The sequence below is a fragment of the Puma concolor genome, chromosome C2 (assembly GCF_028749965.1).
Source record: "Puma concolor isolate L17-30 chromosome C2, mPumCon1.1.hap2, whole genome shotgun sequence".
Taxonomy (NCBI): domain Eukaryota; kingdom Metazoa; phylum Chordata; class Mammalia; order Carnivora; family Felidae; genus Puma; species Puma concolor.
Window position 1 is genome coordinate 77,132,253 of NC_141675.1, and position 14,348 is coordinate 77,146,600.

The window sequence follows — 14,348 nt, forward strand, 5'->3', positions numbered from 1 at the left end:
AGTAGGAGCCACCATGGTATACAGATTTTTTTCTTAGTATACTTCAAAGTGACTCATGAAGCCACCTAAGAAAAGCACCATTTAGGTATGGTAGATACACTATCTGCTTCTTTAATAATCTGAGAGAAAAAAAGAAAAATTGGGGTGACAGAGCTTTTCTTAGGGTGATGAAGAACTACAGTTTTGCCAAGCATAGCCCAGTGAAACAGATACCCCTGCAGGCATGCACTCCGTGTTGGCAGAAGGGAAGCTGAGAACAAGGCAGGAAATGTTTGCAAACTTTGGAAGAGCAGGAAAAGATAGGGTTGATTGGAAAGAATTACAGTGGTAAGACTGTTAGACCTAAAAATTCTCCATTACAGGTAAAATTAAAGGACTAGGCTTATAGCAAGGAGGATGGGCAGTATGTCTTCCCCTTTGGGACTGACAGTAAAGAGCCCAGCTGCACATCTGAATGATAGATATGAATGTTGAGAATTAGGTAGAGTATGTAAGCAACATAAGCACACAGAGTATTAAAATGACTTAATGTGATAGCTATGAAAATGTCTTTATGTGACTTACTGACAGATGTCACAGTCTTAAGTAGATTCAAATGACTTGTAAGTGCTGATCAGGAAAATGTGATCTTTCTGCCCAAGGGAGATGAAAACTGAGGGACGGCCATTAGCTTTTTCAGTGAAAGGTTATTTGAAATATTGCCATGGATGCAGTTTCTATAAAAAAAAAAATCGGACAAAATTTTTTTTCTATAAAAAAAAAACTGGGTTGTTTGTTGTAACACTTTGAGCCATTCAGAGGGAACTTATTAGAAAAACGTAATTAAAAAATAGGTTTGTATTTATCTAGTCATTCGAAAGCCATCAGTGCTGAGTTAAGCCACAGAATGGCAGAGCACACATTTCTCAGTAGAAACTAATGATAGCCTTTTAATAAATATTTTGAGACTCTCGATGTATGCCCTGGTCATTTCTTGCACATGAAAGTTAACCACTTAAATTTGGGAGTATTTGGGGTTTGTTTTTTATTAATGTTATGCCTTCATAGTATATTCTTTTTTTTTTTTTTAAACATTTATTTATTTTTGAGACAGAGAGAGACAGAGCATGAACGGGGGAGGGTCAGAGAGAGAGGGAGACAGAGAATCTGAAACAGGCTCCAGGCTCTGAGCTGTCAGCACAGAGCCTGACGCGGGGCTCGAACTCACAGACCGCGAGATCATGACCTGAGCTGAAGTCGGCCACTTAACTGACTGAGCCACCCAGGTGCCCCAGATAGTATATTCTAATTTCAGTTGTTTGTGGTAAAAAACCAAACAAGTGTCTCTCCTCATTCACCTCCTCCCATCTCTTTCACTTAAAGAACCATTTTTGTGTGTTTGGTTTCTGTTTTGGTCTTTCCTAGACTCTGCTGGAAACAACTACTAGCCTTCTAAACCAAGATCTCCATTGGTCATTGTGTAACCTGAGAGCTTCAGTCACCAGAGGACTGAATCCCAAGCAGGATTACTGCTCTATATGTTTGCAGCAGTACAAGAGACGCCAAGAAATGGCGGATGAAATCATTGTCTTTAGGTAATCAAGGGAAGGAAATGTTACACATACAGTGTGCGACATGTATGGTATTACCAGGCAGGTATACATGTGGATACACAGCTCTAGTCAGTCTTTCTAGCAGTGAACAAAACAGGGCAAAGTTCCACCCTCATAGACCTTACATTCTGCTTAGGGTTTGGGAGAATATATGGGGTAAAGGCAATAAAAGATGGACTCTGGAACCACGCTTTTTGAGTTCCCATCCTGTTTCTGCCACTTGCTAGCTGTGAGACTTTGAACATGTTAATCTCTTTACATCTTAGTTTCCTTATCTGTAAATTGGGATAATAATGGTACCTTTTTCTTAGCTTATTGCAAATATTAAATGAGATAAATTACATAAGACACTTGTCATCGTGTTGACATAGCAAGAGCTATATAAGTGTTATAACTTCTATTAGTATAGACACAGGAAGATTAGCAGATTTGGTAGTTGGAAGGGGAAGAAGCTCTCATCACCCAAAAAGCCCACGAAAGAGTGTTTGGTGGGGGAGGATATTTTATACAGAGTAGTCTTGGAAGGCATCACTGTTAAGGTGACTTAATAACAATTTAAAAATTAATAAAAATGTAATAATTACCATGAATAAAATAAAATATGGTGTAAAGGAATGTTGGGAGCTACTAATTTCTAAAGAGTAACTAGGGAAAGTCTCACTAGTTTAGTGACATTTGAGTAGAGACCTAAGGGAAGTGGCCGTGCAGTATCAGGGGGGGTGCCCCAGGCAGAGGATCAGCAAGGGCAGACACCTTGAGGCTAGAGCTTGGTCACATACTTGGAGAGTAATGAGTGAGTAGGCTTGTGCTGGCGAAGCAGAGTGAAGGAAAGGGAAGATGATAACAGTTGACTTCAGAAGAACAGAGGCCAAATTATATAGCAACTGGGTCATTATAAAGGGTTAAACTTTTACTCTGAGATGAGAAGCCATTGGATGGTTTTGAGGATAGGTTTGACGTCTGGCCTGTGTCTTAAGGATCTCTTTGCTATATTGAGAATGGACTACAGAAGTTCAAGGGTGAAAGCAGGGAAACCATTTAGGTTATTGCAGTAATCCAAGAGAGAGATGGCCCAAGGTGTAGTAATGAAGTAAGAAGTGGTAGGATTCTGGACATATTTTAAAGGTAGAGCTGGTAAGATTTGTTCATAGATTGCATGTGAGGTGTGAAAGAAAGAGAATAGTGAAGGATGATGCCAAACTTTTTGGCCTGAGAAACTGGAAGAATGTAGTTGTTGAGGTGGGAAAGGTTGGATGAGAGCAATGCGGTTGGGGTAGAGCAGAGTGAAATCAAGAATTTGGTTTGACACATGTTAGAGTTAAGATGCCTATAAGATATCCCATCCACACATAGGTGGCATTTTAAAGCTGTGGACCTGGAGTAATCACTGAAAGAGCAAACGTAGCTCTAGAAGAAAAAAAGTAGAGAAAGACTATAAAGACTATAGAAAAGAATTGACTTCTGAGGTAGTCCAACATTTCAGGCTGGAGAGTTGAGGAGCAATCAGTAAAGATGACAGAGAATTATACTCAACACTCACTTTAGGGAGGCTCACTTAGCAATCAGCAGGGAGTTTCTTCTTAGGAATAGTGTAAGAATTACTGCAGCCCTGACAGTTTTGTATTAATCAAATCACAACTGTTGCCTTGGATTTGATGAGGCAGACCACTCATGTTGTTACCAAGCTACTTAAATCATTAGGGCTTTCCCCAATTGCATTTTTTTCATACTTGCTAAAAACATTTCATAGTTTGAGAAATGAACAGAAGTTCAAGTCATCTCCCACGTGGTTTGTAGTCAAGAGAATTGTGATTCTGTGCCTGCTCCCAATGTAGGTGTGCAAATACGTGAGTCTGGGTTTTAAAAAAGGACGGCAACAAGTAAATTTCCTTTCTTCTTAACTATACAACAGTCAGTGTATTACAACTTACCGGAAGTCTTTGCCACTTATAAATACACTCTAGCATAGCTTATGTTTGGAGATTTTATGTTAAAGAAAAGTGCAAATTGGTTGCCTTTATTTTGCAGCTGTGGCCATTTGTATCACTCATTCTGTCTGCAAAACAAAGAGTGCACCATAGAAACTGAGGGGCGGACAAGATGGACATGCTACAAATGCAGCTCAAGTAACAAAGTAGGGAAATTAAGTGAAAATTCATCTGAAATTAAAAAGGGGAAGACAGCCCCGTCACAGGTAAGACTTGTTTTCATGGCAAGATGGAGATAGTCTTTTCTTACCAGGGTCTTTCAGGCCTGGCCTCGTTTTTCTTGTAGACCTCAGCGACTTTACCTCATTGGTATCTAGTGCATGACGCCTTCTGTTCAGTTCTGTTTAGTATTTGAAGAACTTCTCCTCCTTGCCCTACACTGAAAATAGGGATATAAGACATTTTAAAGGCAGAAGACATTTTCTTCTCTGAAAAAGTTTAAGATCTACTTGAAGGTGGGGGGCGGGAGGGGGATGTACATACATGAGCCTCCTGAAGCCTTTGACAAAGTAAGAGGTGTAAGCAAGTACTGATGGCTACCTGTGTGGTCGAGAGCAGAGCTGTCCCTCTTCAGTGGGACCAGTGGACAAGCTAAGTGCACATGTGCTCTGTGCGTGGCTCTCTCAGCTGGGTAACTTTCTTCAAAGAACTTGATGCAGTAGTGTTCATTTGAGAATTTGTCATTGCCTTTGGAGTTCGACTCATGGACTAGATACACTTTTATTCATTTGACAGCCTTTCTTTTTTCCTTCTTAAGCAGGCAGTGGTACATTTGAACTCTGCTGCTTAATAACTTTTGGGAGAACAGAACTTGACAACACGCGGGGCCCAGTGTGGAGGAGGAGCCGCTGCTAGGACCAGCACTTGATCATTATTCTATTCTCAATTTATTTCCTCTTCGGAGTGAGAAGAGGTGTCACGGTTGCCATTTCTTGCTCCTTCCTCTGTGCCCCCACCTTGTAGTTGGCCTTAACATCACTTAGTGAAAAGTGGAACCTGTTGATCTTCTGTCCTTGTTCTGTCAGCTTTCAGTGCTGCGTCAGAGGTAGACCCAGAAAAAAACTTTGACCTAGTTTCTCCCAGATAACAGTTCAGAATTTTTATACTCTGGTGGTAGACGTTCATTTATACTCGTCAAGTATGTACAAAACAGCGTGCCAGGCACTGTGCTAAATGCTGGGGGTATAGTAGTAGACACGAATTTGTCTCATGGAGTACACAACCAATGAAGTGACAAACAGACTTTGAATAAGTATTCTCAAGTTCTTTCTGGCGCCAAAAGCGTGGTATCTTTTCCAACACCAGGTCTGACACTAATTCTGTCAGTACTCTGAACACCAGCTGGGTGTCCAGTAATTCAATTCTGACACTGACTATCAGGAGTTAGCGTCAGATTCCACAGGTTCAAGGGCTCATTCACCTGAGCCTACCCTTACTTCAAACATCAGTTGCAAATGGAATGTCCAGTTACCTACCCTTCTGTCTGACTTGGCAGAGTCAGAGGTTCCCGTGATCAATCCCCCTGCAGTTTGACAATGCACCAGGAGCAACTCCTGGAACTTTATATTTGCCTGTTTAGAAGAGGATCCAACTCAGGAACAGACATGGGAAAAAATGAGCAGGGCAAGGTATGGAGGGAGAAGGGTGCTTCCTTGTCCTCTCCCAGCACACTACCTTTCCAGTACCTCAGTGTGTTCACCAACTCAGAAGCTCCTTGAACCTGGCTGCTTCAGGGCTTCTGTGGCAGTCTCATTATGTAACCATGACTGATTGAATCATTGGCCATTGGTGATTATACTCCATCTCTAGCCCTTCTCCCTTCCCTAGAAGTTGGGGATGAAGGGCAAGCAGGGGAGGGTAGAGCCTCTAAGCATGACCTGATCTTTGTAATGACCAGCCCCCAACTTGAAGCAATCTAGGCATCCACAGCTACCAGTCATCTCATTAGTATACAGAAGGCACTCTTACCACTCAGGAGATTCCAAGAGTTTAAGGAGCTATGTACCAGAAACCAGGGACAAAGACCAAATATTTATTTTTATTGTGCCACAAGTACTTGGAGATGAACTATGCTGTAAGAGCAGGCAATGAGTGGACTTAGTCGACATGAAAAACCATGGAAGGCTTCCTGGAAGTGCCATGTTAGCTTCCCCTGAAGGAAAAGAGACATGAGCTAGACAAGTTTAGGTGCAATGGTGGGTAGAAAGACGGATACTCTAGACTGAGGGAACCATATATATAGAACAGACATAACCTCTCTGCTGTGAAGCTAGACATTGAGCATGACTGGATCAAGAATATGAGAAAATGAGTGGTATGAGGTGAGGCTGCTGTAGTAAACAGGGACCATATTAATTACTTTGATGTTTGTGCTAAAGAAAGTGTATTAAGGGGTTTTAAGGAAGGAATAATACCTGATCAGAATAGCATTTTTTTTTCAGAGCGATATTTTTAGAGCACTCTAACTGCAGTGTAGAAAATGAAAGGAAAATAAGAACAGATGTAGGGAGACCCAAGAACACTGAAGTAATTTGGAGGAAAGAAGTGGTAACTTATACTAGAATGATAGAAGTTGGGATGGAGAAACTAGTACCTATTTGAGATGTGTTTGAGATGCGCAGAGACACCAGAACAGTTAACATGGTCCTTGCTTACCTCACCAGCTGCATCTCAGACCACTCTCTTTCACCCTGTCATCCAGTCACGTTCAACTTCCAGTTCCATGATCTTTTCTGGTTTATAGCAGAGATGCTATATTTGAGGGATAGAATTATCAGCAGTTGGTGATAAAACTGTTGGATGGAGCACGTAAGACAGAGGGAGGAGTCAAAATTAGTACCCAGATTTCTTACTTGAACAACCGGTGGATGATGGTACCATTTACTGAGGTAGAAAGCAATAAACAAAGAACATACTTGGGAATAAGAGAAGTCATTGTTGAATTTAGAGACTTTGGCAGGACATTACAGGTAAAGATGTTCAGTATGGTTTCCAGATTGAAAATTTCATTAACTAGTCATCTAAAATGCTTCCTTGTTTGCATTTAGGGAAGGAAAGACAGATCTTATGATTTCCACCCTGTTTCCAAGCTGCATCCAAATGCAGATGAGGGAACCTTTTTTATGCAAAGACTTAAGTCACATCTTGGGGCACTTCAGTTTTTTTCCTCTTTCAGTTTTGTCCTGCTCGTAAACCAACTTGTGATTGTATGCATATAACTGCTTGGATATTACCAACTAATGTCTTTCTTTCTAGATAGTCCTCAGCTAAAATAGACCATTTTTTCCTTTTTTAAAAAATAGTTATGTTTTATGCTATTATTACGTGTTTTAATGCATAATTTACAAGCAGTAAATTTACCTTTTGTGAGTTTTGACAGCCACCTTTTTTTTTTCTTTAGCTATTTTTTTGTATTTTTTTTAATATATGAAATTTATTGTCAAATTGGCTTCCATACAACACCCATTGCTCACCCCAAAAGATGCCCTCTTCAATGCCCATCACCTCCCCTCCCCTCCCCTCCCTCCCACCCCACATCAACCCTCAGTTTGTTCTTAGTTTTTAAGAGTCTCTTATGCTTTGGCTCTCTCCCACTCTAACTTCTTTTTTTTTTTTTTTTTTCCTTCCCCTCCCCCATGGGTTTCTGTTAAGTGTCTCAGGATCCACATAAGAGTGAACACATATGGTATCTGTCTTTCTCTGTATGGCTTATTTCACTTAGCATCACACTCTCCAGTTCCATCCACGTTGCTACAAAGGGCCATATTTCATTCTTTCCCATTGCCACGTAGTACTCCATTGTGTATATAAACCACAATTTCTTTATCCATTCATCAGTTGATGGACATTTAGGCTTTTTCCACAATTTGGCTATTGTCGAGAGTGTTGATAGCCACCTTTACAATCAAGATATAGAGCAGTGTTATAACTGACTCTCAAAAGTCCCCCATATCTCTTTGTAGTCAGTCTTTCCCCCTACTCTCTGTCCCTGGCAACCACTGATGCACTTTGAGTTAATTTTTACTAGGGTACAAGATAGGATTGAAGTTCATTCTTTTGCATTGAATTGCCTTGGTATCTTAGGCAAAAATCAATTGACTATGTGCAGGTCTGTTTTTTGACTTTCTATTCTTCCATTGACCTATTTATCCTTTCTCCAATATGGTAGTTTTATAGTAAATCTATCAGGTATTATGAGTCCTCCAAGTCTGTTGTTCTTACTAACATTTGGCTGTTCTAATCCCTTTGCTTTTCCATATAAATTTTAAAATCAGCTTGTCAATTTCTACAAAAAAAGTCATGCTGGAATTTTATTGGGATTGTGTTGGATCTGTTGATCGATCAATTTAGGGAGAGTTGATAGCTTAACAATATTGAGTCTTCCAATCCATTAACATGGTATACCTATCAATTTATTTCAATCTTCTTTGACTTATTTCACCAATGCTTTATAGTTTTTGGCATGTAAATCTTGCATGTTTTGTTGCTAAGATTTATTTCTAAGTATGTAGTTTCTTTTGATATATATTTTACAGTTTTATATTTCAATTTTCTAATTGTTCATTGCTAGGATACAGAAATACAACTTCTTTTCATATATTGATCTTGTGTCCAGTGACCAGTGACCTTACAAAGCTTACTTGTTAGTACTAATATTTTTCTTATAGGTTCTTTGGTATTTCCTACATAGATAATCAGATCATATGCAAATGAAGACTTTTATTTCTTTGTTTCCAATCTTATGCCTTTTATTTCTTTTCCTTATTACATTGGCCTCCAGTACAGTGTTAAATAGGAATGATAAGAATAGATCTGTTTGCCTTGTTACTGATCTTAGGGGAAAGTGTTCAATTTTTCATCATTAAGTTTAATGTTAACCACAGACATTTAGTGTGTAACCTTTATATCATGTTTTAGGAAGTTATTTTTTATTCCATGTTTTGCTGAGAAATTTTTCCTAAATAGGTGTCGAATCCTGAAGCCATTTATAGTACATTGGTTGCCTTGTACCAGCGTCCCCACACCTCATACAGTGAAGAAAGATAGTAATCTATTTCATTGACTTTCCTCCTGCCTTCTCTCAGAACATCTGGAAAAGGTAAATTATCTTGAAGTTGTACCTACATGTCAAAGGCAGCTTTACTTCTGAGGCTGTATGAGGCAATCCCATTCTGGAAGGGAAGAGAGATGACTCAATTTTTTCATTGTTCAGGAAACTCCAGTAAGATTACTAGTCAGATCCTCTTGAAAATGTTTCGTTGGGGCTCCTGGGTGCCTCAGTTAGTTAAGCATCTGACTCTTGGTTTTGGCTCAGGTCATGATCTCATGGTTTTGTGAATTTGAGCCCCATATCAGGCTCTGCTGACAGTGCAGGGCCTACTTGGGATTCTGTCTCTCTCTCTCTCTGCTCCTCCCCAACTCCCGTTGTCTGTCTCTCTGAAAATAAATAAACTTTAAAAAAAATTTTTTTTAAATCTTTGATACTTGCTAATAATGAAGAATGATTCTCAAATCATATGAAGCAGTAGTTCTAGAGTAAGAACTATTTGGGATTTCTTAAATTTTCTTCTAGCTGTCTGTGTTACTAGGATACTGTAAAAAGATCTAGTGGATTGGTAACACAAGAAGGAAAGAGAAAATTAAATTTATCAAATATATGCTGAAGATGTGTTTATGCTAGTTTCCATAATTTTATGAGTGATATATTCCCTATTTTATAGGAACTGGATGTAGCTCAGAGAAGGGAGGCCAATATTTGAACTCAAGGTTTTATAGGACCGTTATCACCCCCAATTTTCCTACCTCCAGCCTGTTCCTATTTTTAGCATTCTGACTTGATTGAAACCTGGGAAAGCTGATTTTTAAAATACATCCATACCATATTGGCTGTGCTAATTAAGATTTCTTACCACGTGTGAGCCATTCCATTTTTAATTATAAGAAAATTTTAAATGAAAATACTAATTCTGTCTATGATGGTTTTTATTAAATTGTATTTTATGAAAGTTGTACTTTGTGCTCTCGATTTCCTTTGAAAAATGTCAACCCTGGTCATTAAGTTCCTAGCCAGTGCAGGGAGGATCACAGAGGTGAGGGCCCAGTGACTCCAAAATCAGGTTGAGATTGCCAGTCAGTTTCCACGTGTTGCTCTCTACTCCCAGGAGATACTGAATGCATTTGAACCTTCTCACTGCCTCTATGATCCTTCAGTCAAATCCCTTTTTGTTTCACTCTTTTCCAAGACCTAGGATAATTTTTTCCATGGTCATTTTCTAACTCTGGCTCAACAAGATGGAACAGTTACCCTGAGAACTGTATTTTTGGTAGAGAAGGTCTGTCTTCTTCTGCTCCTTACCTCATGTCTTTTTTGCACAACTGGTCAGTATATATAAGCAATAACTCTGACAGATTGGTTGCCTCCAAACGGGTCGGCACAGACATGAGGGGAGTTATTCCCCCAGGAAGTCTGCTCTCCTATGGAATAACTACTTTTACTCTTTACAAGCCAGAAAAATGACTCCGTCTTTTCTTCCTTATCTCCATCATTGCCTCAGGTTTACAAAGCTTAGTCTGAAGTGTTGAGGTCCACAAATAAACCTTGTAAGTCTCTCTGATTTGCCGTTTTGTTTTCTGTGTGTATTACCCACAGGTAACATACATTGGAGAATTAATTTCAACTGAAGTACTTATTCTACTATATTTTCTCAACAAATGGTATTGCTATATAATATAATGTAATAGTTTTCTTGGGTTATTAAATTTTCTTTTCCTATTCCTTTATCAAATTTATAGTAGCAGAAAACCATCTTCATTGGCACTGATGAGCAATAGAAGAAATTAACTTGGTATTAATTTTTAAAATAATTGTTGATCAACAGACAACATGCTGCAAATTCAAAGAAACGTAATTGAAGATTTACTAGATTGTATGCTTAGAATTCTTGAGAGCTGGTAGTAAGCTAACACATTTTATGTGCCAGCAACATTTAAAGACTTATCAGAAAGTTTTATAATGTATTGCTTGATAACTTTTCAGAGTTGGATAAATCATCTCTTACTGGTAGAGAGGCAGGTACATTAGTCAAATATCAGAGGTGGGTTTTTTTGTTTATTTTTTTTTATAAGAGGTAAATACATGAGAAGAAGACTCCAAATAAACCTATAACTGCCTATTTATTCTTTAATCATCAGAACAGAAAAGAATTAAACGAAATAAGCTGATACTTTTCTTGGTACTTGGGGTTGGTTTTATATTTTGATTTTTAGAGTTGTCTAAGAAAATGTTTTGTCTTTTGGGGTAAATTTATAAATAATGTCAGAGGAGAGTATTTAAAACTTCAAAGAAATTACTCAGTACATGACATTTATTTGGGCTCACTGGTCATAATTTTCTATTAACCATTGTCCAATTCTTATTTAATTTGGATTCCCACTATAAATTGAAGATTTGTTTTACCAGCTGCTTAATGAAATCAGAACACTGGTATTAATGCCCTGTGTTCATCTGTCGTTTTTAAAGAGTGTCAATTCCCCATTATAAACATTAGATTCCAATTAAATGCTAAACAATGAAATTTGAGTATCTGGTGATAGCAGCATTTCTCAAAAGAATATCCTGTAACTTAAATTTACAAGTTAAATGAGGGTTAATGTATCTTAGATGTGCAGAGAGGTGATAAATGATTCTAATTTAAATGAATCTCTTTGAGGAGACTTTTACCCATTTTCCAGTAATCTTGTTATTATACCCTAGTATTAAGTGATTCATTATTTCAGCCAGTATTTAACATATGCCTACTTTGGGCCAAATTCTATATTTTCGGGACTGAGTATACATTACTGAACAACAACAACAATAAAAAACCTGAAAACGTATTTCCTACCATTACGTAGCTTACCATATAGGAAGAGAGCTAGACGATAATTAAATTGTAAGCAAACTGTAATTGCATGTGTAACTCCAAATTGTGATAGGTTGTAAGTGCTATCGGGAAAGAATAGAATGTTATGGGAAGAATAGCATGAGGGAAACCTACTCTGGAGGGTGGTCCAGGAATATCCATCTGCAGAGGTGATATTTAAGCTAAGATCTGAACGACAGGAAAGTACCATCCATGTGAAGAATATTCCAAGCAAGAGAAGAGCAAGCACAGAGGAACTGAGGAGAGGGTTGACTTGTTCAAGGAACTGAGAAAAGATCAGTGGGTGAAACATAGAAACTAAAGAGGAGTGTGGCAAGGAATGAGGTTGAAGAGGTAGGCAGGGCCATGTCCTGAATAGCCTGGAAGATCTGGTGAAGAGTTTACTTTTTATTCTTAAAGTAGTAGGAAACATTGAAGGGTTTGAAACAGAGGACACATGTAATGTATTGACTGTGATTGTGGAAAATGGATAGACAGTCACGTCTCTGTGAGCACCTCCCTTGTCACCACTGCCAGAGTGGTTTAACAGATGCTTAAAGCCCTGAAAGTTTGCACCCTTCACTTTGATCCAGAAAAGGCTTATGTCCAAAAGACCAGAGGATAACAATAGTACCCAAAAAGTGTTTCCAGGATTTATGTAGAACTAAAGCTTTGATGGGAATGTGGGCAAGTGACATTTAAAAATAATAGTGTTCAATGAAATGTGAAAAAATGTTCAACTTCATTACCAGTGATCAAAGAAATACAAATTAAAACAACAATATGATGCCTTTTTTTAAGTTATTAAACTGGCTAATTTTTAAAAATACACAATAAACTGGCACACATTTCAAAATAGATACACATTTATATTGTTAAGGATGTGAAGAGGCAGACACTCTTTAATCATTAGTATTGGGAAGGTATGTTTGTACAAGTGCACAATCCCTTATCCAGATCCCTTTGACAAGATAGGTTTCAGAATTGAGAAGTTTTTTTATTTAAAAGGTAATACAGGGACTTCAATTTCTGACAGGATGCATTTGGAGTTCTTGGGCGGAAATAGACAACATTTATAAACAGTGGTTCTCAAGACATTGGACATTGAGCAGTGAAGAAGTGTGGCCCCTGAGAGATGAGAAACAAATAACGTAAGCCCTAGGATCATCCTTAGTATACTGCTAGCAGAAAGATTAGCCATGGCACAGGGAAGAGGAAACCGAGGCAGAGCTCACCGGTCTCTCCGAGTTGAGGAGGCAGAGCTGGAGTCCAGAGAAGGCGAGGTGGCTTGAGGTTGCCGAACAGAGTATGAACAGGAAAGAGCTGCACAGGGAAAAAGCCCCAGAGACCTGCATAAGACAACCTTCAGTATTAAGTTGAATATTGTCCACTCATGTGTGAGGAAGCAGAACACTCAAGGCCTGAAGAAGAACCACACAAAAGGATTAGAGGTAGCAGTACCCCCAGATTGACATACAGCCAGGAATAATGCCAGCCTGGAACACTGCATCCTTCACAGGGCAGCACTGAGTACTAAGTTATGTCTTGACCATCATATTGAGGGAAAAGTTAACCCTAGACTAACGGCTGCTTTGATCCCACCTCACAAAACTTAAAACCTAAAAAAGATCAAATTATTTTCAAGTATTTATTTTTTTTTTAGGTTTGTTTACTGTATACCCAACATGGGACTCGAACTCACGACCCCGAGGTGAAGTCACATCCTCTTCTGGCTGGGCTAGACAGGTGCCCCAAATTATTTCCAAGTATTTTAACTACATCCCAGAACAAAGTTCAAGAGTATGGTAGGGATTACAAAAATATTTTACCCAACAAGGTAAAATTCACAATGTCTGACATTTGATCAAAAGTTACCAGGTATGCAAGAAAGCAGGAAAAATGCAAGTCATAAAGAGGAGGGAAAAAATCAACTGTATGACATTCTGAAGAAGGCAAAGCTGTGGAGGCAGTAAAAACATCAGTGGCTGCCAGGGGCCAGTGGGGAGGGGGGATGAATAAATGGAACACAGAAGACTTTAGGGCAGTGAAGATACTCTGTGTAATGTTACAGTAGTGGACATATGTCATTACACGTTTGTCTAAACCCATAGAAGGCAACAACACCAAATGTGAACCCTAATATAAACTGGGTTTATATCACTCTGGGTGATAATGATGTGTCAGTGTAATGTGTCATCAGTTGTAACAGATGTACTGCTGTGGTGGAGGATGTTGATAAGGGGGAAGGCTGTGCAGGTGTGGGAGCATGGGATGTATGCGCTATTCTGTACCTTCCTCTCAATTTTGATGCAAACCCGAAACTGCTCTAAAAATTTTTCTTTAAAAAAAGCAATCCTTAATACTACCCAAAGCTGTCTACACATTCAATGCAATCCCAATCAAAATTGCACCAGCATTCTTCTCAAAGCTAGAACAAGCAATCCTAAAATTCATATGGAACCACAAAAGGCCCCGAATAGCCAAAGTGATTTTGAAGAAGAAGACCAAAGCAGGAGGCATCACAATCCCAGACTTTAGCCTCTACTACAAAGCTGTAATCATTAAGACAGCATGGTATTGGCACAAAAACAGACACATAGACCAATGAAATAGAATAGACCCCAGAACTAGACCCACAAACATATGGCCAACTAATCTTTGACAAAGCAGGAAAGAACATCCAATGGAAAAAAGACAGTCTCTTTAACAAATGGTGCTGGGAGAACTGGACAGCAACATGCAGAAGATTGAAACTAGACCACTTTCTCACACCATGCACAAAAATAAACTCAAAATGGATAAAGGACCTGAATGTGAGACAGGAAACCATCAAAATCCTAGAGGAGAAAGCAGGAAGAGACCTCTGT

The 14,348-nt window shown here is 38.8% G+C and overlaps 1 protein-coding gene across 6 annotated transcripts in view; it reads left to right on the top strand.

Moving 5' to 3' along the window:
* VPS8 (VPS8 subunit of CORVET complex) overlaps window positions 1-14,348 on the top strand; it is a 253,246-nt gene that overhangs the window by 191,493 nt on the left and 47,405 nt on the right. For 5 of the 6 annotated variants that reach the window (XR_015240159.1, XR_015240160.1, XR_015240161.1 and 2 more), the window contains exons 43-44: window positions 1,405-1,574; window positions 3,621-3,786. Coding sequence is in view for 2 of the 6 variants with exons in the window: in XM_086674896.1 (XP_086531022.1) it covers window positions 1,405-1,574; window positions 3,621-3,786 (336 nt within the window). In the remaining 4 variants the exon portion in view is untranslated. Of the gene's footprint in view, window positions 1-1,404; window positions 1,575-3,620; window positions 3,787-14,348 lie in introns of those variants that run through there. The other variant, XM_086674899.1, reaches the window with a different exon arrangement.